The sequence below is a fragment of the Phyllostomus hastatus genome, unplaced genomic scaffold, assembly GCF_019186645.2.
Source record: "Phyllostomus hastatus isolate PE091 unplaced genomic scaffold, TTU_PhHast_1.1 phas_contig_17, whole genome shotgun sequence".
NCBI lineage: Eukaryota > Metazoa > Chordata > Mammalia > Chiroptera > Phyllostomidae > Phyllostomus > Phyllostomus hastatus.
The window spans coordinates 691110-718132 of record NW_025333664.1 but is presented as its reverse complement, the minus strand read 5'-3'; the positions used below and the strand labels follow the sequence as shown (position 1 = coordinate 718132).

The 27023-nt window shown below is 70.3% G+C and overlaps 3 protein-coding genes across 3 annotated transcripts; all 3 read left to right on the top strand.

Moving 5' to 3' along the window:
• The first annotated feature begins 1695 nt into the window (after window positions 1–1695).
• LOC123815242 (collagen alpha-1(I) chain-like) lies at window positions 1696–5715 on the top strand. The gene is made up of 2 exons (XM_045833490.1): window positions 1696–3463; window positions 4485–5715. Exon 2 carries the CDS (start codon window positions 4789–4791, stop codon window positions 5713–5715), a length of 927 nt encoding a protein of 308 aa, XP_045689446.1. The 5' UTR covers window positions 1696–3463; window positions 4485–4788.
• Window positions 5716–5859: 144 nt separating this feature from the next.
• Window positions 5860–10931, top strand: GID8 (GID complex subunit 8 homolog). Its single transcript, XM_045833491.1, has 5 exons — window positions 5860–6067; window positions 8071–8200; window positions 8961–9157; window positions 9378–9575; window positions 10182–10931. The coding sequence occupies exons 2-5, from the start codon at window positions 8083–8085 to the stop codon at window positions 10353–10355; spliced, it is 687 nt and encodes a 228-aa protein (XP_045689447.1). The 5' UTR covers window positions 5860–6067; window positions 8071–8082; the 3' UTR covers window positions 10356–10931.
• A 2047-nt stretch (window positions 10932–12978) lies between these two features.
• Window positions 12979–24204, top strand: SLC17A9 (solute carrier family 17 member 9). The gene is made up of 13 exons (XM_045833688.1): window positions 12979–13170; window positions 17100–17297; window positions 17641–17780; window positions 19260–19359; window positions 19683–19813; window positions 20253–20349; window positions 20466–20562; window positions 20752–20839; window positions 21491–21525; window positions 21833–21948; window positions 22590–22645; window positions 22830–22859; window positions 23333–24204. Exons 1-13 carry the CDS (start codon window positions 13103–13105, stop codon window positions 23494–23496), a joined length of 1320 nt encoding a protein of 439 aa, XP_045689644.1. The 5' UTR covers window positions 12979–13102; the 3' UTR covers window positions 23497–24204.
• Window positions 24205–27023: the final 2819 nt, after the last annotated feature.

Here is a 27023-nt window from a genome sequence, read left to right as displayed (position 1 = left end):
GTCCTTTAAAAACCGCCTCCCGGTGTTCAGCCCCTTCCCGCCCCCGGGTAAGAGCCTGCTGCAAAGCCGGGTCCTGGGCAGAACACCCTGACCCCGAATGAAAACCCTAAAGCAGAGCACCCTCGGGGTCAAGTGCAACTTTGAGAGGCCGGGTGCTCCGGTCCGACCCTCCCAGGGAGGTTCCAGCCCTTTCCAAGGACAATTTAAAACCAAGCAAGGAAGCAACAAGTCGTTTTATTGTTACTCTCACTTAGGGACAATGAGCAGCAGCGCGGCACCGACTGGAGGCCGGGCCAGGGGCAGAGGGGGTGGGGAACAGGATGAGGGGGAGGGGAAGGGCCAAGGTCAGACCCCTTCGCTCCTTCTCCCTGACCTCCGTCGCAGTTTGGGAAAACCCACACGATTCTTCCAGAATGGCCGAGGCTGCCAGCGCCCTTTGACCCAGGGCCCGTGGGCTGCAGGGCTGGCCGGCCGCCCGCAGCGGCTCCTCTCGGTGGAGAGCCAGGTCCCAGGCTTCCCACTCCCCCTGGGGCTGCCCGGGGTGCGCCCACCCCTCCCGTTCCCAATGCTCCCTCTTTTGCCACGGAGCTTATCCCAGGGCCTCGGGGTGCACGGCACCCGGAGGCTGTGCGGTTCAGCCCCTGGGGAATCAAACACGAGAGTGAAAAGGTTTTTACAGAACACGCCCCTGCCATTCCCTGGCGACGGAACTTAAATTCCCAGGAACAGATAAATCTGGTGATGTGTTAACAGCTCACCAGAGCCCAACGACAGTGTTTCTAAGGACCTATTCCCGCCCCTCCACGCGGTGCGCGAGGCCGGCTAACGAGCTGCGGGCCGGCTCGGACGAGACCCGAGCAGCCGTGGGGCCTGGGGGTGGCTTTCAGGCGGCCACTTCCCAGATCAGCCAACGGAGGGACGGGACGCGGGACGGTCAGCCCCCAGGGAGCCCCAGGAGCCTTCCCTCCTGATTTGCACCTGAATTCCCGAGTCCGCAGCCCAGGCTGATCCCAGAAGCACCCCCACCCCCTCCACTGTCCGAAGGTACTGCAAATCCGATCAGAGGCTCACAATCCCCCGCCCCCACCCCAATGCATAAAAACGCCAGCAGAAAACCCCAAAACCTCCACAGACAGGGGTGTCCTTCCTTTCCTCTCAGCCGGGTTGCAGGCGGCTCGGACTCCCTGCCCCGAGACCAGCTGTCTTTTTTGGCTACCAATGGCCTGATAAACCCTTTTTTTAAAAAAAGCCTTTCAGGCCCTGGCTGGGGTGGCTCAGTGGATTGAGGGCGGGCCTGCAAACCAAAGTGTCGCCGGTTTGACTCCCAGTCAGGGCACCTGCCCAGGTTGCGGGCCAGGTCCTCAGTTGGGGGCGCCCAAGAGGCAACCACACGTTGATGTGTCTCTCCCTCTTTCTCCTGGCCTCCCTCCCTCTCTCTAAAATAAAAACTTAAAAAATAAATAAAAGCTTACAGTAAACTTTGTTTGAAGTAAACTTCTGTTTAGCTGCTGCAAGGTTGCAATCAAACTGAGGACTGCTTCCCCCACGCGAAGGGCCGAGCCCCGCCGCGGCACCCCATCGCTGCAGGGAGCGGCTGTTCCGAGACCACCCCCACCCCCGCCCCACCCCCACCTAGGGAGCAGACCTCCCGAGGGGCGAGGGTGGCAGGGAAGCCAGAGGAAAACAAAGGCGTGAGGAGGAAGGTGGATGGAGCTGAAGTGTGTGTCCGACGCTGCGGACCCGGAGGCCGAGCTGTGGGCTTCCGGGCCAGGGGGCCAGCAACCCTGAAAGACGAGGCGAGGGGGGCACCCGTGTTCTCGCCCGCTGACTTTCCCGCACCGATGGCAGCTGTGCGTCGGGCCGCGTCTCGCCCGAACATGGGAGACCGCAGCAGGCGCAGGCCCCTCTGGGAGCAGCAGGAGCCGCCAGCCTGCCCCTGCGCCGTTCCGGAGGCCCTCCGACGGAAAGGCTGAGCTGAAGCAGCAACCCTTCCCTCTGGGCGGGGCCCGGACCCAGCTCCGGTCCGGGGCCAGGCGCCTACAGAATGGCGCTGGCCTCCGCCTCTGAGATAGATGCCCAAGTGTCCCCGTGAGCTCGGTGACCAGTCGGTCAGCCTCGGGAGGAATCCCTGAGAACTGCACGCCCTCTGACGGCCTGCACCCGAGCCGTCTGGGAGAGGGCGCGACGGAGGCGGCGGCTGGGGAGGAGAGGCCCTTTGCGAGCAAGGCGAGGATGCCTCCAGGTGCCTCTGGGCTCTCAGGTGTGTCGTGGAGGAAGGGGGCTGCCCATGGGAAGGCTGGGACCCTCCCGGGCCTGGGGTGAGGGGCAGCTGCTCCGATGAGGCAGTTCCCGTCTTCTGCCCATCAGCCCGGCCTCCCGCTGCAGCTGCAACTGGACAGGCTACAATTGGAAGGGTTTTTTTCCCCCAAAATGAAAATATGATGAAAGTGAGGAGTCCGGTTATCTCAGGGGCCTTTGGGATTTACTTGTTCAGAGTGGAAACATTGTATCAGTGCACCCCAGCTCGGGCCCCGCTGGCTCCCCAACAGGACAGAACGGGGAGGGCTGAGCTGCCAGGAATCTCAGAAGGTCTTCTGTCTGCACTGGAGCAGCTGCAGTCTGCACCGGCACCTGTACGGTTCCTCCCACGGCAACGGGGTTAGAGTTCCAAGTCCAGCCGACTGCTTCTGAATTCAGGAGGCCGAGGAGACCCACGGGCCCCAGATCTGTCCGCACAGGCGGGAGGCCAGGCCGCCGCCCCCCGTGGCCGTGCAGAGGAGGGAGAACCCCGGGGGTCCTCACACGCCGGCTGCCTCTCGCGCCGACACAGGCGAGCCCGTGAAGCGCGGCCGTGAGAGGATTTCACAGTCAAAAGGGCTGCTCTGCCGGCGTGTTTTAAACAGGAAAACAGGGACGCTAACCGGACACCGTCTCACCTCCATCCGGCGCCTCTGCCTCTGACCCAAACCCTGGCTCCATCTGGGTCGGGGGTCGGGGGGCACACAACCAGCACCCTTAGCGCAGAGACAGACGTGGCCAGTGACCATGTATGTTATGCGTGTTTGTACGTACACACATCTGTCTGTCTTTTAATTTAAATTGAAAAAATAGGAGAGAACCGTCAACTCCCAAACCAGTCTGTGAATCTCAAACCCTGGACCAGCCAGGTCTGAAGGGCACAGCCAGCTCCGTAAGAGCCGGCACAGAACCGGGACCGGACAAGTCAAATGCCGAGTGTCACCCAGGGGTGGTGCAGGGCTGCCCGCCCCACCCCAGGCCACCCCCCCCGCCCCGTTTTGGGTGGCGCTGTGCTGGACACAGTTTACGTTACAGCCTCAGCAGGGGTTGAGCATTAAAAAGGGCATCAGGAGAAACGTCACCGTTGCGTTACTCAGGGAGAGAACGGAGGACGTGACCAGTGCCTGGGACGGAGTGGCGGCAGCATCACCGGCAGCGCGAGCAGGTGAGGATACGGGAGGGCGGGGGAAGGCGGGAGAACGCCCCACCACCCCCACCGCCGCCGGGCCTCCGGGTCTCCGCGCCGCTGAGCTGCAGGGCTTCGGCGCACACAACCCGCCAGCAGCAGAACGCACTCTGGGCGTCTACCGCCGCCTGGTGGCCGCGGCGGAGCGGCTGCCCCGGGAGAGCCGCAGCGCTCGGCGTGCGGGGGTCTAGTGCGGGGGTCTCGATCGTGCTTTCGGGCTGTGAGGGCGGGGCTGAAGCAGCCACAGGAACGCTGCGGCTGTGGGAAACCTGGCAGTTCCGCACAGCCGGGGCTGGAGGAAAGGACGCAGCCCGCACTTTATTCTCAAGTTACTTCCCCCTTTGAAAAGCTCTTTAACGCTCTTAAAACCAATAAACCGTCAGGACCTCCCTGTAGAGGACGGCCAATCTGCCCAGGGGAGACTCCACCGAGCTCGAAGAGCCCCTGGCTCCCCCTCCACAAGCCCACCTCCCTCCCACCAAGCAGCTCGCCGGGCAGTGGTCCCGCCGGGCCGAAACCTGGGTCGGCCTGGTCACTGCCCCAGAGGACGACCAGTACAGCCCTGCACCCACCCACCTCCCCGTGGGCCCCAGGCCCCCTGCTCAACGCCAGCTTCTGCAGGCTCTGGCCCCTTCGCCCCGCCGTGAGCTCTCCAAGGGGCAGGGCAGGCAGGCCGGCCTAGCGGTGCCCACCTCCCGCTCCGCCTCCACTTGCCGCACCCCTGCTGCGGGGCCAACTCACTCCTGAGAGCGCTCTGCACGTAGGCTGTCTCCCCTCACCCCCCCTCAGCTCACTCCCCCCCCCCCCGGGTCCGGTGCCCACCGGGCCACCGCACTTGTCATTGGCAGCTGCCGAGGGGCTCGTTTTTGGTGAACACCACACTGGGCGCTGCCTTGCTGCCTGTGGCACCGCTGAGCGCAGGCCCTGGTGACCTTGTGCCCTGCCGCACCTCGGGAAGGCGGAAGGTCCTGGGGTCCCGCTCAATCCGCCCTCCCAACAGGTAGCTGGGGAACCCCGCCACTTGCTGGACACTTCCATGCGGGGAAGCCTGCACTCGCGGTGAATCACAACGTGCCATCAGGGGACGGTGACAGAATGGGGTGCCACACAGGGAGACTGTGAGTACCACGTGAACACGGGGGGACACGACTCCCCGCTCTGCTCGGGGACGTCCTCCGCAAGCCCAGGAGCAAGCTACACAGGAGCGCAGCTGGTGGGGGCGCGGCTGCAGCAGAGGCCGAGGGCAGGGGCAGCGAGCGCTCAGCTGTGCGTGCTTTGCAGCGGCAAGGCGGCGTCTCCGAGGGATGTGCACGGGGCAGGGGCACGGAGACCGCGCGGCCTGCTGGGCGGGCGTCAGCTGGCAGCCGGCGGGTCCCCTGGGCGTGGAACAGCAGCCAGGGTGGGGACAGAATCTGCTGGCTCAGCCGCCAGTTGGCGGCCGGGGGAGGGACCGAGCGCCTGGGACCCGCGGCTGGAGCCTCATCGGCCCAGGACGGGCCGCGTCCTCTGGGCAGAGGACGCTGGCGTTAGCAACTACAGTGAAACTCTGCGCGCCGCTCGGTGCACGCCTAGCACTGGTCACAGGACTAAGTCGTGGCCGAGGGTTAAGGACGGAGGAGCAGGTGCACCTGCGTCTTAAACAGGCCTGTGTCCCGCAGGTTCGCTCACGCCACTCGTGGGACCTGCTGTCGCGGTCGAACCTATCTGCCGAGTCGGGCTCTCCGCGAGGAGTCGGCCCCACCTGGGCGCCCAGCGTCCCTGCGAGCACCCGCGCCGAGCCCCGGACCCCTGACTGCGAACTCGGGGACCCGTCGGATTCCCAAGGGTCCCGAAGCGGGCCGCCCTCCACTGACCCGGAAGCGCTCGAGATCGCTCCACCCCCCTCTGCGGGGACGGGGAGCCCGGGCCCGGCTCGGGGTCTGCCCGCTTCTCGAGCAGACGGGCTGCGACGCGCCAAGCCTGCCTGGGGGTCCGCGCACCGCCGCGTCCACCCGGGCCGCCCCACCCACGGAACCGGGCGTTCCTGCCGGCCACGCTCGGGCGAGTCCTCCCCGGCCGGTGCCTCGGGGCTGCGCGGAGCCCCGGCGCCAGGCCCCCGCCCCCGCCCAGTGCCCTCTGGGCTCACACAAATGACGGAAGGGACGCAGGGGCCTTCGCCTCGGGCTCAATCTAGCTGCCGCATTCCCAGCGCGAAGTCCCCCCACAAAGACGCCGCCACGGCAACTATCTAGCGCGGAGACGGACGAAGCTTTTTGACTCTCGCGCCAACCCGTAGAGTGCGGGCCAGCAAAGGGCGTTCTGCGCAAGGACGGAAGCTTCAGTGCCGCGCTTCCGGGCGGTCGCCGGGTACGGCCCCCTCGCAGGAGCTCCTGATTGGCTGACGGCTCGTGATCTCTCAATCTCGCGGGAAGAGACTGAGGGGGCGGCCGCCGGTGCGTCGGCCCTCCGGTTCCCCGCCCTCGCTTTTGCCGCGGCTCTCGCCTCCGCTTCTCCCTGCCCGGCGCCTTCGTGCCCCCTCCCCGCCCGGCCCGGCCCCCCGAGCGGCCGCGGAGACTGCGTAGCGCGGGAGGCGGGATCCGCACGGTAAGATGGCCGCGGCGGGCCCAGGCGATCGGGCCGAGCGGGAGCGGGAGCGCGGTGGGGCCGGGAGGGGGCCGGACCCGCGCCGGTTCTCAGGGGGTCGCAGGTCCGAGCAGATGTCTGTGTGGTCGGGGCTTGTTCTCGGGGGGCTGAAGCGCTCCCCGACTTCGCGAGTCAGACTGCGCGTTGCTCCTGGCCGAAGCGGTGCCGGGCGCAGCGGTCCCCGCCGGGGCATCGTCGCCAGGGGCGGCTCTGCGCTCGGAAGTGGTCGCGAACCGGAGCACTGAGACGCGCACGTGTGTCAGCCCAAAGGTCGGCTGCTAGGACAACTGCTTCCAGCAGAACCGACCTGGCGAGGACGGAGGCTGCCGCTTGGGAAGGGGCGCGCCTCCTCGGGGCTGGGACCGCGGACTTCTCCCGAGTGGTCGCTTCCGAAAGTCGCCCTCGCCGCCCTGCGGTGGTGCAGCCGGTGGAGCGGCCCCACGGGGGCGCAGGAAAGTTGCCGTCTTGTCCCGTGTGGGATGGAGCCTTTCTCTGGTCTGAGTTGCGCAGTTGGCAGCGGCCCCGGGGGATGGGTGTGTGTTGGCGGAACGGCGCCTCTTGGTTGTGTGTTAGGTGCGGGTCGTCCTGTGCTGCGCCGCGAGGGTCCGCGTCTCCCAGGAGCCCAGGACTTTGCCTTGCTCCCCTCCGCTCCCCTCCGCTCCCCTCCCCACCCTCTCCCTGCGCGATCCGCGCCGGACTCTTGGCTGCCCGTGCCTAGGTTTTCCTGATGGACGTGCCCAGCGCGGAGCCCGCCGCCTATGGCCCAGGTGCCTGCTAGACTTCCGCTGCGCCCTGTCGGGCAGCCCAGACTGGCCCTGCTCCCCAAACCTGTTCCTGTCTCAGTGCTGCCCTCTCGCCTGTGGCCCGGCCTTCACGGGCTCGGCTCGGCTCGAACCATGCATTTGTCCTCCGGTCCCCGCGTGCTTGGTCCAGCCGCTGGGCCCACTCTGCCACCCGGGCCCCTCTTGTCTGGTGGCTCCGGGCTGGTCCTCCTGCTCCGGTGTTCGTCCCTCACGTGCATGTCGGTGACAGGGATAAAACTAAACCACGTGGACCGCGGTGGGCTGGCCCTGCCTGCCCCTGCTTCCTCGGTGGCACCTCCCGAGTTCCCCGTCTCGTGTGTGTGCACTTCCAGACTTTGCGTGGAGTCTGCCCTCTTCCCTTGTTTTGTTCTCGACCAAGCCGCCTGCCCAGGCGCTCGGGCCTCTGCTGCGGCTGGCCGTACCCGCAGCCGGTGTCTGAGAGGCGTCCCCGTGGCTGTGCTCCTGGGTTGTGACTGCTCTGGCGTGTTCTGCCGCGTGAACACTCACTCCCAACCCCTCTCAGCGGCCTGACATCCGAATGGCTGTGAAAACGGAGCGTGTTTTTAACCTGTCTGGCGGCGAAGCCTGAGCTGAGACTGGGTTACAGGCGCTGCCCAGACCCCGAGGGGACGCCGAGTACCGCGGTGTGGGCTGTGCGGGGCCGTGACCTGGAGAGCTCTGGGTTCTGGCGCGCACCCGCCCCGGCCATGCGCCGTGCGGCTGTAGGGCGGACGTCTGGCCAGGGGCCTGCACGCCCCCCGTCGTGAACGGAGCTTCTGCAAACAGGCTCGCCTGCCCGGCGGTGGGAGAGTTTCGGGGTCTCCGCCTGGCGGGGGTGGTGCTGTGGGCTGTTGGCCCCGAGTGGGTGCCCCCGGGGGCTGCGGAGACAGTGCCGGCAGCTCCGGGCCCGTATCACGGGGGTGGCACCTCTCGGCTCACCCCTCCAGCGCTGCCATGGCGGCGCCCAGGGGGCATCTGTGTCAACCCCTCCTTCCCACCAGGTGGCCGCCCGGCCCTCTGCCAGGCGGCAGGCCCTGCCCCAGGTGTCCGGAGCCGTCCCGCCCTCTGTCCTCGCTGCCGCCGCGCCGCGTGTGTCCCCGGAGGGTCTTGGCGGCGGGAGCGCTCCCCGCTTCCTCACGCGTCTCCGTCCCCGTCCCGTAGGGGCGAGCCAGGATGAGCTACACGGAGAAGCCCGACGAGATCACCAAAGACGAGTGGATGGAGAAGCTCAACAACTTGCACGTGCAGCGCGCGGACATGAACCGCCTCATCATGAACTACCTGGTCACAGGTAACCGCCCGGGCCCAGGCGGCGCCTGCGGTCGGGCGCTGCGAGCTCCCCACTGAGCGCGTGCGCGGTGCGGTCGGTCCTGGCTCCGAAGTCACGTCGAAGGTCCCCCCTCCTGGGGAGCAGGCCACTGTCCCCGGGCCCCGAGACCTGGGCTTCTGACGCGTCTGCAGCCAGCCACGATCTCGGAGAACGTGCCGGCACTCTCCCGGCCGGCCCGGCGCGCGCTCGCAGGCCGTCCTGCAGGGCTCCGCTGAGCTCGGGGGAGGAGCGGGCCGGACAGAGCGTGGGGGGAGGCGCAGGGGCCGGTAGCTGACACCCAGCCCCCGTCACGGTGGGAAGGACAGGGGCTGTGCACGCAGCGCGACGCCCAGACGTCTCCAGAAGGGACACGTCTCCTTCCCTTCCCCCCACTTGCCAGTCTCTGTCAAGGTTTATTTTTGACCGGTGAGGAGGGAACGTGAGGTGGTGGCTGTGGGTGGGGGGTGAAGAAGGGCACACGGTGCTTCGATGGGGGGGCTGCGGGCTCCCGGGGAGGAGGGCGTGGGCAGGTCCTCGAGGCCCCGCGGCTGCCCGGGGCCCCAGCCTCCCTCGGGGCTTCCTCTCCTGCACCTCGAGGGCAGAGGCGCTGACGCCCGCCCCTGAGGAGGTGCGGTGCCCGCGGGCCGTCTGCTCCGGGCAGGCGGACCTCGGGTGGCGCGGGGGCTGCGTAGGACCCGAGCCGCCGCCCAGGGCACTGACGGGAGCCGGCTCTCGCGCCCAGAGGGCTTCAAGGAGGCCGCAGAGAAGTTCCGGGTGGAGTCCGGGATCGAGCCCAGCGTGGACCTGGACACCCTGGACGAGCGCATCAAGATCCGCGAGATGATCCTGAAGGGGCGGATCCAGGAGGCCATCGCCCTCATCAACAGCCTGCACCCCGAGCTGCTGGACACCAACCGCTACCTGCACTTCCACCTGCAGGTAGGGGCGGGGCGGCCGCCGTGCGGGCCGGGCGGTGGCGTGTAGACTCGGGAGTGACGGGCAGCCCGTGGGCAGAGTGGCGTCTCCCTCTGGGGGGAGGGAAGCGCGTCAGTCTGAGCCGGAGCCGCCGTGCCGCCGGCAGCCCGGAGAGCGTCCCGGTGGGTGTCTCTGCGCACGGCCGGCCGACTGAGCCTGCGCCCCTCGCCCTTGCCCCGCGCAGCAGCAGCACCTGATCGAGCTGATCCGCCAGCGCGAGACGGAGGCGGCGCTGGAGTTCGCGCAGACGCAGCTGGCCGAGCAGGGGGAGGAGAGCCGGGAGTGCCTGACGGAGATGGAGCGCACGCTGGCCCTGCTGGCCTTCGACAGCCCCGAGGACTCGCCCTTCGGGGACCTCCTGAACACCATGCAGCGGCAGAAGGTTGGGGGGTGCTGGCCTTGGGTGGGCCGTGGGGCAGGCGGGGGCCCGGGGTGTGAAGGGCTGCCTGTGCGGGTCGAGAAAACCCGAGTGGAGGGTGGGCCTGCGCGGCCGAGCCCCCGCTGGCCGGGGCTGAGCCGGGAGTGAGCCCCTGCGGGTCCTCCCCACCTCCCTCCCCCGTCCTCCTGCTTCGGGGAGACTCCTGGAATCAAACAGGGGCCCTGGGGGTGCTGTTATTTACTCCCCCGGACTCGCTCCTGAACCACCCGCCCTCGCTGCCGGTCCTGTGTCCCCGCTGGCAGGCCGGCGGCCCCCTCCCCCGGCCCAGCTCCCTGTCCCCCCCTTACCCCCCGCCCCACCCCCGTCCTTCTGGCCTCGGCGGGTCCCCTCGAGGCTTTGGGGGACGGAGCCCGTCCCCCTGCTCTGCTCTGTCCTGCCTCCGGGTGCTCAGCCTGCACTGCCGTCCGGGCCAGGTGTGGCGTTCGCCGCAGGCCGTGGGCTTCTTCCGGGCAGGAGTGGGGGCTCTCACGCGTCTCAGGACAACGGGCTCCCTGCATGGCCCCCCCCGACCCCTGTGCGTGGCATCTCACCGTCTGCCCGTGCCCCCAGGTGTGGAGCGAGGTCAACCAGGCCGTCCTGGACTACGAGAACCGCGAGTCGACGCCCAAGCTGGCGAAGCTGCTGAAGCTCCTCCTTTGGGCCCAGAACGAGCTGGACCAGAAGAAGGTGAAGTACCCCAAGATGACGGACCTCAGCAAAGGCGTCATCGAGGAGCCCAAGTAGGCCTGTGCGCCCGGGGCGCCGCCCAGGACGGGCTGGGCCGGGGCCGGGGCGCTTTCCTGCGGCAGAGACCCCTCACTTTCCGCTCCCCCGGCCCCTCTTCTACGGGAAGAACAGCCCCCGGAAACGCCAGACGGCGCGGCGAGAGACTGGTCCTCGGAGGCGGGTGCCGGCCGCAGGCAGTGTGCTGGGGCGGCGGCAGCCCCCCTCCCCCGGCTGCTGCGCTGCACTGCACTGCGGGGAGACCAGTGACCCCCGGCCCCAGAGCCCCCGAGAAGCTCGGCCGCTGTCCTGCCCTCCGTGGGGTCTCCGCGAGCAGCAGCGCTCCCCGGTCCGCGGGTCTTCAATCTCCATGGCAGAGACTGTGGCCCTGGGAGGCCCGGCCCAGAGCCCTGGGTGCGAGGGGCCGGGCCGCGTGGCTCTGGGGGCACGTGTGTGCGCGAGGGACGGGCGGTGTGTTTTTAACTCCCCAGATATATATTTTGGTGCTGTGTGTGGTCAGAGACTCCCCTGGAGACCCACGGACCGGCTCTCTGGGCAGTTCTGTTGAAAATAAAGGGTTTGCTCTGGTTTCAGGAAGGACTGAGACGGCCTCTCGGGAACGTCTCCGTCGTCTTGAACGATGCCTGTGCGCAAACAAACTTCTCCCGTGGGGCCCACAGCCGGGCGGCCACGTGCCGGGCCCAGGGTCGGGCGCCGCTGTGCCCCGGCGCAGTGGGGCCAGCCGGGGCCTCGCTGAGCACTGCAGTTTCTCAGGCAGGTCCCACCGCCCGGCTACACACGCCGGCGGTCAGCAGGATGACGAGACGCCCTGCCAGCCACCCTGCATGGGGCTGCCAGGCCCAGGGTGCCCCCGGGGGAGCCTGGTGACCAGGGAGACCGGACAGGCCCCGTGGGCCGGCGCGGTCCCCGCCTGGCCGGCAGCCTCGTCGGCAGGCTGTGCTCCCTCGCACAGCGGGGGTCTCCTGCCCCCCGCTCCGCGGCCCTTCTCCCCACTGGCTTCTGAAAGGGAAGCGTGTGCCCGTGAGGGTCCCCGCTCCAGGGCCGGCACAGGGCTCTGCAAGGCCTCCGACTCCTGAAAGGGCGAGTCTTGGCTCCCGGCACCGAGCTGCGCTCCCCGTGTGAGACCGAGGCAGCCGGTGCTGAACCTGGGCGGACGGCGGTGCCCACGACCCTCAGCCTCTCGGCCCTGACAGCGGCGGCCGCGGCCCCTCCCAATGTGCACGTGCGTGTTGGGCCCACCCTGCACTGAACCCTCGTCCTGCCACAGGCGTCGCCAGGTCCCCGGTGACGGTGCACCCCGTTCTGTGTTTGGTTCTCCTGGCTTGAGAAGTGCCCCGCCCCCGCCCCGGCCTCCCGAAATCCAGCCCAGAGCCGCGTCCTCGCTGCCGACGCTTACCTGTCAGCCACGCGGGGACGTCCCGGTCCCCTGTGGGAAGAGGAGCTGCCCTGGCCGGGGGCGGAGGGGGGGAGGCAGGGTCCGCCCCTCAGGGAGAGCAGCGCTCGGTGTGGCCCTGAGGAGCCTGCGAGGACGGTCACCCACACCCGCCCCCTCTCGCTCGCCAGGGGTGGGGCAGCTCCCGGGATCCGCAGGGGGCGGGGGCGGGGGGGGGGAGCAGGTGCCCCCCACCACACCAGCACCTGCTGTTTGCAGGCCCCCTCTGGGCTGTGACACTTGGTCTGGCTGCCGCCCCAACCTCCCGCCTCAGGACGGGAGGCCCCGCCCCGCTCGGGGTCTCCAGAGGTGCCAGGTGCTCCGCTGGGCCCTCCCTCTGTCACACACCCCGCCGGCTGGGGCCTGGCGCTCGGCTCCACCTGGCCGCAGGGCCCCTGTCCTCGCCCCGGGACAGCAGCAGCCTGGTCTGTCCTCCCCGCCTGCACCCTGGGGGCCCCGGCACGTCGTCCATGGCCACCGTCCTACTGCGGGTCTCCCCGCCCCGGCCTCCCAGGCCTGTGGGGCCGGCACTGCCCCCGCCACCTTCACGGTCTCCTCTCTCCACTGGCCTCTGCGGCCCCAGGCCTGGGCACCTCCTCAATAGGCCCCTGCCACGGGTGCCAGCGTCCCCACCCTCCCGAGCCGGCTGTGTCCACCACGCAGGCGTGAGGCCCTGGGGCCCCGGCTTGGGCCCAGCCAGCTCGCGCCTGATGGGGGGGCACCAAGGGGCCCAGCCCTGGCACCTGGCTCAAGGTCACAGGCTGGAGCCGCCCCCCAAATTCTGTTTGAAAATGAACCGTCACACTGGAGTGTGTCCTTGCTCCCGGTGAGACTGCCGTGACTTTCCTCGGATGAGTGCACGGCCCTGCGGGGCGGGGGGCACCTACACACGGGGCCGCAGGCTGCCCGGCTCCACAACGCGTCCCAGGCCCGCGTCTGGGACCCGGAAGGCTACCGGCGCGGCACCTCCAAAGCCCCATCCGCCCGGAGCTACCACCGTGGGGGCGGGGAGCAGGGGAGCAGGGTGCGGGATGCGGTGGGAGCCCAAGGCAGCCGGCCGCGCTCCGGGAGCTGTGAGGAGGCCGGGCGGAGCGCCGGACCGCGGGGGCGTGCCCGGCCCCAGCCCAGGGCGGGGACCAAGAGGGGCGCCCCGCCTGCTCCTCCGCCCCGCGCCGCCGCCGCGGTGGCCGACCGTCCGGGGCGACACGTCCTGGGAGCGCCGGACGGAAGCGCCGCTGGGACTGACACGTGGACTTGGGCGGCGCTGCCCGCGCGGGCCTGCTGGCGGGAGCCGGCTCCGGACTCGCTGCGCCCGATGCAGCCGACGCGGCCGCCCCCAGACCAGGCCCGCGGGGAGGCGGCGGAGGACGCCCACTGGTCCAGGTGCAGCCGCACAGGGGTCAGGGGAGGGGTCGGGGGCGGGGGCGGCGCATCCCCTGCGCAAGTCCCCCAGCAGGGACTTGTTTGCTCGTCCTGGGGCGCAGCCACCCCCCGGGCGAAGGAGCCCACGAGTGCCTCCAGCCTCCCGCGCAGCCCCAGGGCCGAGTGCCCCTGAGCCCTGTCCAGGCCGTTGGAGCGGGGAGGTCGTGCAGGCAGGGCGGCATTCTGGGAGGCCTGCCTGGGGCCCGAGCATCCTCCATCCGGTTGGGGAGGAGGGACCGCCCGCTGGCATGGCCTCCAGGCCTGGCACTGACCCTGCCAGGTGGGGCCGCACAGTGGGACCGCCCCTGAGAACACGGAGGGCACTTCAGAGCCACCCCGTGGGGCGGTCAGGGACTGGCGGGGGCCTCTCACGGGGCAGCGGAGCCCTGCCACCGCCTGCTCTGTGACGTGAGCACGGTCCCCAGGGAGAGGGAGGGCCCAGGCGGGCGCCCCACTGCTTTCCACGCCTGCGTCCACGGCCGCCTGCAGCCGGGGACCAGACCGGAGCCCCGGGGAGCCCCGCGCACGGCTCAGCCCCCGCCCTGGCTCTGTGGGCCAAGGCCGAGCCGGCCGGACCCTGGGCCTGACAGTTCCAGAGCTGTCCACCTCCCACTTTGGTCCCCAGGGGAGACGCCGGCGGGGCCTCCCTGCCGCCTGTGGAACGATGGCACCTTCCTGCCTGCCCCTGCCCCCAGCACCCCGTGTTGGGGTGACAACGGGGCCCGGGGAGCAGGGAGGAGCGGGCTGGCACAGGGAGACCGACCACAGAGCCCCCCTCACAGCCCTGGCCGCATCCCCGGTTAGACTAGGGGCTATCAGAGGTGCGCCCGGACCAGGCGTGGGTGCCCTCAGCCAGCTGGTCCCTCGCTTCCTCCCCTGCACCCTGCTTGCTGTCAAGGTGGGGCCTCTCTCTGGGGCCAGGTGGCAGCCGGCGGGCAGAGGGTGGTGGCCCAGGGCCAGGGAACAGTCTGCAAACTTCCTCTCGGGCGCTGGGGTAACGGCCTGAGCACCACAACGGCTTCCCCCCACCCCACACACAGTGCGAAAGTGGCACTTGAGCCCCAGGACGGTGACAGGCAGGGCCGGCGGGCATCCCGGAGGGGCCCTTGGGTGCTGTGCAGAGCTGTGTTCAGTGGGGGAGAAGGTTGCTCTCTCCCCTGAGTGGGTAACAATAATCGCTGCTACTGTGTACCTATCGCCCTGTGCGCCCTGCCCCGACTGCCCGCCTGTGCTCCGGCTCGGCCCTCCGGCCACGTGCCGGGTGCGGGGCGGCCAGCAGCCCAGGACCCGCACGTCCTCTGGGCTCGCCGCCCGCCCGGCCCTCGGCGCCTGCACCATAGTTCCCTTTTCTGAACCGAGGGGCCATGTGACCACGTGGCTGCTCGGCGGGGGGCGGGCTTCTGGCGCAAGGGCTGTGGCAGGAAGCCCAGGGTTCTAGGAGCTTCCCGGGGGGCGTCTTGACGGGCAGGGGGCGGGCCGGAGGCTCCGGGCGCGCCCAGGCAGGCGGGAGGGACCTCGGAAGCCTCTCCCGCCGTGGGAACGAGCGCCCTGCACCTGGCATCCCAGCCAGCTGGCTGCGTCGGGGTCACACCTCCAGCCAGACCTCCTGCTCCTCCTGTGTCCCCGCAGCTGCAGAGGACGGCCCTTTGCTCGCCTGGCCACCACTGCCCGCCACTGCCCGCCAGCGTAGGGACGGGGCCCCGGGAAAGCGGAGGGCCCTTCAGAGCCAGGCTCCCCGGGGTGGCGGTGAAGCTGCACCTGTGGGGGGTGAGCCTGCGCTGCCCTGACCCCCTAAAGGAATGACGCCCCTTTGGACGGTGGCTGTTTGGGGGCGGGGAGACAGCCTTGCTCCCACGCCCTCCGCTGCCCTCATGTGTCTGGCCGTGAAAAGCAGAACTGTGGGCCTGTGTGGGCCCCCCTGGACACATGTCTGGGGGCCTCCGCCCTGCTGGGGACCAGGCACGGGCGTGGGGCCCTCCACCAGCCACCTCAGGTGGCAGCTGGGGCGGCCGGGCTCCGTGTGTCCCCGGGAAGTCCAGCGGGACTGTTTGCGCAGAGGGAGCAAAGTCCCAGCCAGTCCTGGAGGCCTGGGGCAGAGCGCTGGGCGCCAGAGGGTGGGCCACGATCTCCGGGCAAGCTCTGTCCGGTCTCGGGGAGAAGCCCTGGGCATGATCCCCGTGATTGGCTGGAACCCCAGAGGGGCCCGTGGCCCCTGGAGACCCCCGGGTTCCACGTCAGAGACGAAGACAGGGGCCAGGCACACACTGTGGGGGCGGGGCCAGGGCCTGGTGGATGCCTGGCCCTGTCCCCACCACCTCCCCACCTTTGCCCTGTGAAGGCCCGTGGGAGCCCGGCCCTCCACCCCTGCCTCTCAGGCAGGGGGACCCCCGGGGCCCGTCCCTCTGCCACCGTGGGGCTGTCCGGGCATCTGGGCTCAGAGGAGCGTTTTTGGAACCAGGAAGTAGGGTGGGGGCGTGGCAGTCGGGGCCCCTTCCTAGCAGGTGCCCAGTGGGCCCCGAGGCCCTTTCCAGGGGCAGCCCAGCCTTGGCCCCCGCAGAGGGGTGGCCAGGCGGGGCCCCCGCCTCACCGAACTGCGGGGACGGGAGTCGAGAGGACGTTCCGACATGTGAGGCGGGTAGTGGCGGGGGTGCCCTGGAGCCCCACCTAGGGGACCCTGCTGAGCACCCAGAGACTCAGCCTGAAATCCAAGGCCCAGTGCAGCCTCTTCCCTGTGCACACGGGGAAACTGAGGCCCAGGGCTGGGCGGGGGCTCCTGGCTCGCTGCCCCGCCTTCCTCTCCCCGCCGAGTCCTGCCATTCTCCTGGGTGGCTTTGATGTCCCCCGGGCCCTCTGTCCAGCACCCTGGCCTCTCGCCTTTGACCCTCTCCTCCCCAGCGACCTCCCAGGGCAGGAACGCGCCCTGTGCCCAGCCGGGCCTCTCCCACAGCCTGAGGTCTCCCTGCAGCGTCTCATTCCCGGGGAGGACAGGTGGGCGGGTCCAGGGGCAGCCGGGACCCCAAGCCCCCAGTAGGCTGCTTCCGGGCCTGGCCACGGCCCTGAGTGGTCGCCCCCAGCCCCTTTCAGAGATGCCCTCCTCCCCATGAAAGTCAGCAGGGCGGCTCCCTTCCCTGGTCCCCACCTCCCACCTGTGCACGGTGAGCATTGTTTTTTGGGAAAGTTGTGGAGTGGCAGCAGCGCCCCTGTGGTGGTGGCTCAGTGTCCCGTGGGCTCCACGCTGGTCCCCTGTCTGCCACGCCTGAGACCAGGGTCCTGCCTCAGTCCCCGGCAAGGGGCTGGTGCCGGCACAGCTGCAAACCGGAGCCCTTGGAGCGCTCAGGGGCTGCAGCTGCTCCAGCCCTCACAGCAGGTCCCCGGGCGGTGGCAGTGCTTTCTGGCCGCCCTCGGCTCTGGTGACACAGTCCAAGAGCGCTGGCAAGGAGTTCTGTGGGTGCTCCCTCTGTGCACAGTTGTCTGGTGACCTTCCCAGCAGTGGGGGGCTGCCTGCCCCCCACCCGGGTCCCTCCTGGGGCCCCACAGCCCGGTGTCCACCCTGCGCCGCCCACCCCAGTTCCTGCTACAGGGGACCCTCCCCCTCTGCCTCAGCCGGGTCCTCTTGCCCAGCCCGCCGCCCCTTTTGTGGGTTTCCAGCCGTCAGCTCCCACCCGGGCGCCTTCTGGGACCCCTCCGTCCACCGCTGCCAGCACCCCAGCCATGGCCGACTCAGCGGCCCTGCGGCCGGCCACATGGGCTGCCCCGAACCCCTGCTGTTCCCGGAGCCTGTCTCCGTGCCCCTGGGAGTCAGCAGGGGGCACCGGAACGCCTGGGAGGTGGCCCGGCACCTCCGCCGGGCTCTGCCTGCCCAGGCCTGACCGGCGCCCCGCGCCCCGCAGGCCCGAGTGCCAGGCGTGGACGGGGACGCTGCTGCTGGGCACCTGCCTGCTGTACTGCGCGCGGGTCAGCATGCCCATCTGCACTGCGTCCATGAGCCAGGACTTCGGCTGGAACAAGAAGGAAGCCGGGATCGTGCTCAGCAGCTTCTTCTGGGGCTACTGCCTGACCCAGGTCGCCGGCGGCCACCTGGGGGACCGGTAACCGCCACCGCCCCCCCGCTCCCCGGGCCGGGCCGGGGTGCTCTGGGGGTGGCCTCCTGGGAAGTTCCTGTGGGGACAGCCCCCCCAGAGGAGGCCGGAGCTGGGGGACCCGGCGTCCGGGGGGTGGGGTGGGGTGGGGGTGCACGGCTCCACTTCGGAGCTCGGCACCCTGGTGGGCACCCTGAGGGCGTGGGGGCAGACAGACAGGGGGTGCCCTGGGCTCTCCAGCTTGGCCTCCACCTAGGGCTGCTCTGAGGAGGGACGGCCCAGGGCCCCCACCCGGGTGGGCGTCCCTGCGGCAGGATCGCTGGTCGGCAGCTCAGCCCCCTTCCCCCCCCAGGATCGGGGGTGAGAAGGTCATCCTGCTGTCAGCCTCGGCCTGGGGCCTCATCACGGCCGCCACCCCGCTGCTCGCACGCCTGGGCAGCGCCCACCTGCTCTTCATGACCTTCTCGCGCATCCTCACGGGCCTGCTGCAAGGTAGGCACGCCCCTGGGGGCTTCCCTCCTGCTGCCGGCCCTAGGTCCCGGGCGTGTGAGCACACGTGTGTACGCGGGTGCGTGTTCCTGCAGGCCGGTGCTTCATGTGTGCCCGTGTGTGCCCGTGTGTGGTGGGTGGGCAACTCGGCCTGACAAAGCCTCGGCACCTGAGCAACTTCCGTTTCCAGAAGCGTCTCACAGTCTGGCGTGTTCTGATGCCGGGTGCCCTCCGTGCCGGCAAGGCTGCTCCGGGCACCCGGGTGGCCGCCGGGTTGCTGTGTGGTGACCGTCAGTCAGCACCAGCAGGCGGACGGGCACAGCAGGGACATTAGGCTTCTGGGGATAGCCCCTGCGAGACCCCTGTGGCCCCGGGCGAGCCAGTGGCAGTTGGCACCCACCTCCCTCCAGGGACCGGATGGGCTCGGAGCCCCTGCCTGCCGCAGCCTGGCGCCGGACAGCGACCGTCTCCCGGACTCGATCCGAGTGCGTGGGTCCCGACCCTTCCTCACCGCGTCACCCCACCGGCTATGGGAGAGACCTCGGGTGACCCCCTCAGATCCTGGGGCCCCCAGGGCTCCCAGAATGGGCCTGCGCCTGTTTTCTGACCAGCCCCACTGGTCCGGCCCGGGGGTGGTCCTGGAGGACCGACCTCTGTGCCCCTGTGAGCCCTCCCCACGAGGTCCCCACGTGGCCGTGGCTGGTGCTCCTGGTCCCGCAGACGAGGTCCGAGGGCCCAGGCTGCTTCTCCCCGTCCTCCTGGGCGGCGAGAGGGCTTTTCTGTGGGGCTGCTCTGTGGCCCGTTGTGAGGGACAGACGGGGCCCCCGGGTGCTGCCGTCGCCCTGGGGGGCCGGCACTCTGCGCCCAAGGTCCAGGGCCCTGAGGGGAAGGCAGGGGCCAGTGCCGCCCCGGCCCCCCGCCCCTGACTCCCCAGGAGCTTCTGGAGAAAAGCGCAGCATCGCAGGCGAGAGCGGAAGTCCCCAGAGCAGTTCCTCTAAGACTAGATGTTGCAACAGTGACAGGTCCCCAGCAGCTGCCGAGAAACACCCAGGGAAGCTCTCTGCCCGCCCCCGCCTCCCTGTGGGGACACGTCCCGTGGACACAGGGCAGCGTCTCGCCCAGCACCCGGCTCGGTGGTCCCGCAGACCCCTCAGGGCTCACCGGCGTGTGTGTGCCGTGGGCATGTGGGAGAGCGTGTGCATGTGGGCATGTCACACGCGTGTGCTGGGACCCCAGAGCTGCTGTGGCCCGGAAGCCGGGGTGACAGCGGTAGCTGGGACCCAGGCTGAGCGGCTCTGTAGCCGGGTGTCACTGCCGGTCCCTTGGGTGACCTGAGTGGGAAGAGCACCGCAGGCCAAATGGCCGCCGATGGGGCGCTTTCCCGCCTGGCTGTCGCCCTCCGCCGGCTGCCTGCGCCCAAGGACCCGCAGACCCGGGGGCCCCACCCCGTGCGGCCCCCTGAGCCCTCTGCCTGCCCCCCAGGGGTGTACTTCCCCGCGCTGACCAGCCTGCTGTCCCAGAGGGTCCGGGAGAGCGAGCGTGCCTTCACCTACAGCGCCGTGGGGGCCGGCTCCCAGGTCGGGTGAGTGCCAGCCTCGGGGGCCCGGGGGAGGCAGGGCGCGTGGTCCTGGCAGAGCCCCCCAGGTGGGGGGCGGCCACGTGGGGGCGTCTGCAGCTCAGGGTGACGTGGGTCTGGCTGGTTCCGTGCTCTGCGGCGGTGGGGGCTGCCGCTCCCCGCCGCTGTGCAAAGGTGCGGGCAGCAGGGGGCAGCGGCCTGTCACGCCACGGACCTCTGTTCATTGGTGCCAGTGGATCTGGGGGAGGGGCGCAGGGGGAAGGGGCGTCCCGCTGCCTCCTTGCCTGGGTGCGGCCGAGGGTCACGGCCAGGGTCCTCTGTCGCCGTAGGACGCTGGTGACGGGGGCGGTGGGCTCCCTACTCCTGGACTGGCTCGGCTGGCCGAGCGTCTTCTACCTCTCCGGCGGCCTCACCCTGCTGTGGGCGTGTTACGTGTACAGGTACCTGCTGAGCCAACAAGGTAACCGCGGCCGGGCAGGCAAATGCGCTGCCCAGGAGGCCGAGGGCCTGGATGACCCCGGACCCTTCCAGCCGCCGCCGACCCCGGAAGTCACAGAGCAGCCCCGGCGCGGGGGCCCGGGGGTCCAGGGGCCCGGGGGCTGCGGCTCAGCGCCAGACCGGTGGACAAGCCCGTGCTGGGCTCTGGGCCGTGGTTCCCGCCACGTTTCATGCCGAGAGGCCGGCTAGGGACGGGGCGGAGGTGGGTCGGGTGGTGGCAGGGGCACTCGGGGCGCGGGGAGGGAGAAGGCCGAGAGTGTCTGTTCTGTCCCGACACAAACGTGGACCCTTGAAGGCGCCGGACGCAGCGGGGCAGGGTGGGGTGGGCTGCTGGGCCGAGGGAGCCGGTCCCTCCCCCCTGGTCCCGAGCGGCGCTCACACGGGCCCCCCTCCCCCCCCAGACCTCGTCCGGGCCTTGGACGCTTTGGCGCGAGGCCTGCCCGTGTCCAGGCAAGCCAGGGTGCCCTGGAGACAGCTCTTCCGGAAGCCTTCCGTCTGGTGAGCCGGCCCCGTGGGGCCACCTCGGGGGGCGGGTGGGGGAACTGACCCCAGAGCCTGGGCCGCGCGGCTGCTGGGGACGGTGGCCCTGACCGGCGCCCGCCCCCCCCCCTCAGGGCGGCCATCTTCTCCCAGCTCTCCTCGGCTTGCTCCTTCTTTGTCCTGCTGTCCTGGCTGCCCACCTTCTTCAGGGAGACCTTCCCCGGCTCCCAGGTGCGGGCCGCCCCGCGACACCCGCAGGCCCGCGTCCTGGCCTCGCTGGGCCTGGGCCTGCCGGGAAGGCGGGGCGGGGGGAGGGGGGCCCGTCCCAGGACCGGGGGCCGGCCCTGGGGGGACGGGGAGGGGGAGGGGGGCCCGTCCCGGGACCAGGGGGCGCTGCTGAGACCGTCCTCGCTCCCTCAGGGCTGGGCCTTCAACGTGGTGCCCTGGTTGGCGGCAGTGCCGGCCAGCCTGTTCAGCGGGCTTCTCTCTGACCACCTCATCAGCCAGGGTGAGCCCCGGGGACGGGCCACGCCGGGGCCACGTGGGGGTCTCACCTCACCTTGAGGGATGGGGGGCACCCTTCCCGTGGCAGCTGCAGGGATGGGAAGAGGCCACGCCCCCCAGAGACCAAGCTGGGGGAGGGAGACGCCCAGCCCTTTGGACCCAGTGCAGGGGGCTCGTGGGAGCCCACTCGGCGGGGGACTCCCCCAGCCTCAGTTTCCCCACTAAGGGTGGCCTTGGGGTGCAGTGAGAGGTTCCGAGTCCCCTGTGATGGGGGAGTTACCTCCCAAGGCCTGGATGCAGCCCCTAGCCCTCTCCAAACGTGGGAGTGGCCCCTGGCGGGGTCAGAGGTCGCAGTCGGGTGAGAGCCCAGGCCCCCAGCGCGTGTCTGTGGCCGTCAGAACGGCCTCCCTCGCACGCTCTGCCCCCCCCCCCCGGGGCCTGGGGCCCTGTGAGCACGGACCGACCCGGGGCAGATGCACCTGCCGCTCCCAGGACACCGGACACCTCAGCGGGAGCCTGGGGCCCGCCCTCTGCTGCCCCGCCCCCGCCCCCGGGCAGCCCCGCCGGGGCTCCCCAGTGTGGGTGCCGCCGTGGGGAGGGGGCAGCTGGCACCATCGGGCCGGTGGGGACCTGTGCCCGTCTCCCCCTTGTCCAGGTTACAGAACCATCGCCGTGCGGAAGTTCATGCAGGTAGGAGCGTGGGGTGGCGCTGTCCCGACACCCGTGCGCTCCTGGGGCCCAGGGCCGTGTCCCCAAGTCCCCTGATCCCGAAGGTGGCCGGCGTCCCCGGGCAGTCGGGGGGCTCCCCGTGGCCCTCGGGGCCCCGCACCCACTTCTGGGCTCACTCCCGCCCAGCGGGGTCTGCAGGTCCGACCAGCAGGGGGCGGCTTCTCCTGCCCCATACCCCACACGCCCCCCAGCAGGCCCCGGGCAGGGGAAGGCCTGTGGGCGGGCGCGGCTCCCGCCCAACGCCGGTGATGCAGTGCCCGCCCCACAGGTGGTGGGCCTCGGCCTGTCCAGCGTCTTCGCCCTGTGCCTGGGCCACACCTCGAGCTTCTGCAAGTCCCTGTTCTTCGCCTCGGCCTCCATCGGCCTCCAGACCTTCAACCACAGGTGGGCGCCCCCCGCCCCCCGCCGGAGCCCTGCCCGCCGGGGCCCCCGACTGCCCTTGGGTGCCCGCGGCGCTGCAAGCCCCGGGTGCTCCCGGCCCTCGGAGGGTGGGCGTGCGGCTGGCCCCCCCGCGCTCGTGAGCCCGGAGGCAAAGGGTGTCGGAGCATCAGCCGGCCTGGACGTGGGCCGCGGAGGACGGGCCGATCTCGGGGCCGCGGCTTCTGTCTGGACCTCGACGCGCTGGCGCGGCCGGCGTCTGTCCGGGGCTCCCGGTGCCCTCCCGCCCCAGCGCCCAGCCTCCGCCCCGTTTCCTCAGAGAAACCTCACGGGGAGTCGTTTTGGGAATTGGCCACTGAAGGTTTTTAAAGAGAAATGTGTGGGCAGGAAGGGAGGGTGCACTGGAGGCCGCTTGCCTTCCCGTGTGCTCCCCCGCCCGGGAGAGGGTCCCCGAGCTGCGTCACCACTGAGACGGGAGAGCCGGGGTAGGGGGGCAGGGGGGGGCCAGTGTGGCTGAGCACCCGGGGGGGCTCGGTCTGCAGCGCCCCCTCGACGGGCCCCGGGTGCTTGGAGGACTGTCGCTGGTCTCGTGGGTGGGGGTCAGCCACCCCGGGGTCACCTGCCCTGTCCTTCCCTCTTCCCCACAGCGGCATTTCTGTGAACATCCAGGACCTGGCGCCGTCCTGCGCGGGCGTCCTCTTTGGTAAGGACCCGGGCCTGGGGGTGCCCAGGGAGCGGCTGCCCACTACACCCCCCCCACCTGGGCCTGCTCACCAGGCCGCGTCCCCACCCCCAAGGCCACGGGGGCCGCTCGCAGGTGGGACGCCATGGGAGGGTCGCCAGGGGCTGCCTCTGACGGGTCTGCCTTCGCTCTGCCTGGTTCACAGGTGTGGCCAACACAGCTGGAGCCTTGGCAGGTGAGGGGCGGGCTGGGGTCCCCTGCCCGAGGTGCTGGGGTGCCTCCCACTGCCCTCTGGCTCTGCAGGGTGGGGTATGGCACCCTCCCGGGGTCCACCAGGGTGACGTCAGGCGGGGGGGCACGCAGACCTCAGAGCTGGTCCAGGCAGAGAGCAGAGCTCACCTTCCCCTCCCAGCCGACCCAGGAGTGTGACTCAGGTCCTCATGGCCCGGGGCCCCGAGGTCCAGTGCCCGGGTGCCTGGATGAGTGTCAGCCTCACTCCCCAGCCAGGCCCCTCCCATGGTCCCTGTCCCCTGTGGAGAGAGCACAGGGGGATGTGGCGGTGGTGGCGTCCTGGCTGGTCAGGGGGGTCTCTGTCCTTCCAAGACTGAGGCTGGCCTCTGGTCCCGGCCCCCCAGGCCAGCCCCTCCCCACAGACTGCCCTGGCGACTGCCTGGCCCTCAGCCCGCCTGTCCCCTCTCCCGGCTGCAGGTGTCGTGGGCGTGGGCCTGGGGGGCTACCTGATCGAGACCACCGGCTCCTGGGCGTCCCTGTTCCACCTGGTGGCTGCCATCAGCAGCCTGGGGCTGTGCAGCTTCCTGCTGTTCGGGAAGGCCCAGAGGGTGGACCTGGGCCCCGCCCACCAGGACCTCTAGCCGCGCCCCGGCCGGCCCGCACACACCGGCACCGTCGGCCTCAGGGTGAAGGGCTCCGTGTCAGAGCCTCTTCCTCTTGTGGCCCGTGACAGAGGGGCTGAGCCTCAGCGGAGCCGGGGTGGGGCGGTCGGCACCGGCGCCTGGGCCTGGTCGGGCCTCGGCTTCCCCTCTGCCCAGCGTCCCCCGGGGAGCTGCCCCCGGGGATTGGGGTCGGCGCCCCTTCCGGACTTGGCCCCGACACAGTGTCAGGCGCGTCCCGGAGGTCGGCCCCCCCGCCCACACGGTGCCCATCCCGGAGATCCTGGGTGGCCGTCTCCCCGACCTGCGACCCTCTGTTTCTGGGCCCGGTGGTTCTCTGTGGCGGCCCGTGCTGTGTGCTGTGGGGTGCTCAGGGCTACCCCGCCCCCAACGCCGTCTCCCGATACCACCAGCCCTGTGGCCGTCTTTGGGGACCCCACCCCCGGCACCCCCTCCCGGGGATCCCTAGACACAGGCAGTGTGCTCTGCGTCCCTGGCGCTGGGGACCCCCCTGCCCACGACGTTCCCCAGGACCAGGCGACCTGCCTCCTCCCCGTTCACACAGAGGAGCCGTCCCTCCCGAACTGACGGCAGGTGTGGCCGGGTGCAGCTGGGGAGAAAAGAACGTGGAAAACCACCCCGAAGCCTTATTTAAGTGATGCCCATTAAACTATTGAAGAGAAGACTGGATACGTTTGTGACACCTGTTTTAAAGAGCAGACACTTGTTAAAGATGTATCGGATTCATTCCCCAGGAGTCCAGCCGAGGGTCACCGACAGGCCCAAGGAGTTACAGACGGGACGCTGAGTGGGGACGCGGCGGCACCAGGCTCCCAGCACTGGGCACACCCAGCTGGCACGGGCTTGCCCGCCGGCAGCGGACGGTGGGGCACGGGCGGGGTGAGGGAGGGGCCTGCTATCAGCCCCCTGCAGGGCCCCGAGTCCCGCCCGCCGGTCGCACAACCCAGACGGGGCAGCCCCTCGTCTCCAGTGAAGCCCAGACCCCCCCTGCGGTGCCCCCACTTGGGTGAGAAAGGCCCAGGAAGGGAGATTCTGGGCTGCGCAGTGAGTCCGGCCTCCGGAGCCCGGGCCCGTGTGCGGAAGTGCAGGGGGCCGTGCGTCCCCGGACAGGCCTTCTGTCTGCCCGCCCGGGGCAGCGTGAGCGGCCTCAGGGGCGGCTCTGGGGACCGCTGCCCGAGCTGGGAGCCCAGCCCAGGACACCGCCCGGGACTCGGGCAGGCGGACCGCCCCCGTGACCACGTGGGAGTGGGCAGCTCAGCGGCAGGGGTGCCGCCACCCCCACCCCACCCGTCTCTAGAGCCTTCCATCCATCGTCCCAATGGACACCCTGTCCCCAGTCAACACTGAGCCCCCGCTGGGCACGGGCACCCCCACCCCACTCTGCCCTCTGACTCCGGTGGCTCTCAGCACCTCACTTCAGGGGGCCACACGGTACGCGTCCCTTAGTGACCGGTCACTGAGCGTCATCCATGCTGCGGCCGGGGTCGGGACTTCCTTCCCTCGGGAGGGTGGACACAGCCTGCCGTCGGGGGGGCCGCGCTGGGCTCGTCCGCTCGCCTGTGGGCACGGACGCCGCCCCTGCCCGGCTGCTGCGGACGAGGCAGCTGTGACCTGGGGGTGCGAGGGGCCGCCCTGTTGCCCCCCACCATGGACTGTAAGCTCTTCGAGCGAGGCAGCCCCCCTCCGTGGAATCCCACGGGGATTCTGGCCCTGGAGGTGACCGGGGGCTCCGTGCAGAGGAGGGACCAAAGACACGCGTGGGGACACTGAGGGCCTGGCCTCCATGTCCGTGGGGTGTGGGGCCCGGGACAGGATACAGGTCCAGAACGTCGCCCTGGATGGATGGGGGGCAGCCTCCCTGGCCCTTCCCGGGCCATGGTGAGCCCCGGGCGGGTGTCTGGAGGAGGGTGTGCCGGCAGGGAGGGCGCTGGTTGCTGGTTCCGGCTCTGGGGCGTTCCCACAGGTGTGGGGGGGCCTGGCATTATCAGCGCCCGTCAGGCTGTGACACACCCTCTCCCAGCTGCCCTGGCGGGACCCCAGAGGCCAATGGGGACCCTGAGTGCCGGCGGTGACGGCAGGTGGAGCAGCAGGGCCCCGGCGGCAAACCCAGCCGTGCCTGTCCCGTCGCTCCCCACAGGGGGAGGGGCTCCGCCACCCCCAAGCCCACAGCCAGGAGGCCCCTCAGGAGGGCAAAGCCTCTGTCGTCCCGCGGCTGGCCAGCAGAGGGCGCCATGGCAGGGCTGTGTCCGCTCCCGCCCCAGCGCCCCCCAAGCCCCGGGCTCTTCCAGGACCCCTGGAGCTGCCCCTGCCAGTGGGGGCTGGTGCCCCCAGCCCCTCGGGGGGCAGGGGCGGTGGGAGGTGTGCCAGCTCAGAGCACCATGTGGGGGGAGGGAGGGCTGGAGGCTAGACACCCACCGTGAGGAGAGGGACACAGGGAGGGCCAGGCCTGGGGTGGTCCCCTCCATCCCCTCCCCAGGGAGAGGGGTCCTCGGGGCAGGGCTGCCCCTCACCTGGGCAGGGGGTGCCAGAAAGGGGTGGCTGGGTGCAGAGTGGGTCCTGGCCGACACCCTGCCGACTCCAGTGCTGGGCCCTGTCCTGGCTCCCCCCCCACCCATGGGGGCCTCCCTGGGTGCCCTCCCCCAGGCCGCATTGCCCCCTCCCTGTCACCACAGGGACACTTTCCTGTCCTTACCTTAGGGCAGCGTCTTTAATGACCACTCGTTACTCATAATTAGCAGGGTAATGGCTACCCCCCCGCCCCCACTGGTAGGACGCACGGGGTGGGGGGGCCCTGGAGGTGCCGATGCCCTGGGTTGGGGCACCTCCGGGGACGGGGCCACGGCCCGTCCCCACTGTCTGTGGCAGAGCCCGTCCGCCCCAGCTGGCTGCTGTGAGGGGGGGCCGGGGTCGGGGCTGTGCTTGGGGGACACTTGCGGCCGACCCCACCGGGATTCACCGGCACGTTTAATCGAGAAGCGTGGCAGCCACCGGCATGAATATTCAGCGCGGTGGCCGCAGGCTACGGGGGCGGAATCCTCCCGCCCGGCACCTGGCTGTCTCGGGGGGAGGGGAAGCTATTAATTGAAATGGGTTCATTAATTAGTAATTAGCGGCGGGGAAATGAGCGTGTCTCGCGTCGTATTTCAGTGAATGTCCTCCATGTGTCACGGCGCCTTTAATTAAAGGACGTGCATTTCCATTAGAGGCGAGCTCGGCCCTTCGGCCTTTGGAATTCAAAAGACACCCCCAGCTTTCAAAGCAGCTTTGTGGGGGGAGCAGGCAGGCGGGCCGGGCCTCTGTGTCCTCCGCTGTGGGGCCCCGGCCTTCCCGGGCCGAGGTCCCCGGAGGTCCCTCCTGGAGTCCAGCTGGCAGCCACGCTGAGCCCGGAGGCCGTGCCGGAGTCATGTGGGGTCACCGCCCCAGTCGTGGGTCTTGCCGGCGGGGGGGGGTCCGGAAGCTGCGTGCGCCTCCCCAAGGCTGGAGGCAGG

What these genes read in the sequence shown, in the direction of transcription:
- GID8 (XM_045833491.1), top strand. Translation starts at nt 8,083, where the DNA reads ATGAGCTACACGGAGAAGCCCGACGAGATCACCAAAGACGAGTGGATG. An exon ending in ACCTGCACTTCCACCTGCAG is followed by an intron (nt 9,158 to 9,377) that starts GTAGGGGCGGGG and finishes TGCCCCGCGCAG; the next exon opens with CAGCAGCACCTGATCGAGCT. An exon ending in ACACCATGCAGCGGCAGAAG is followed by an intron (nt 9,576 to 10,181) that starts GTTGGGGGGTGC and finishes CCGTGCCCCCAG; the next exon opens with GTGTGGAGCGAGGTCAACCA.
- LOC123815242 (XM_045833490.1), top strand. Translation starts at nt 4,789, where the DNA reads ATGTGCACGGGGCAGGGGCACGGAGACCGCGCGGCCTGCTGGGCGGGC.
- SLC17A9 (XM_045833688.1), top strand. Translation starts at nt 13,103, where the DNA reads ATGCAGCCGACGCGGCCGCCCCCAGACCAGGCCCGCGGGGAGGCGGCG. An exon ending in GGCGGCCACCTGGGGGACCG is followed by an intron (nt 17,298 to 17,640) that starts GTAACCGCCACC and finishes TTCCCCCCCCAG; the next exon opens with GATCGGGGGTGAGAAGGTCA. An exon ending in TTCCGGAAGCCTTCCGTCTG is followed by an intron (nt 20,350 to 20,465) that starts GTGAGCCGGCCC and finishes CCCCCCCCTCAG; the next exon opens with GGCGGCCATCTTCTCCCAGC.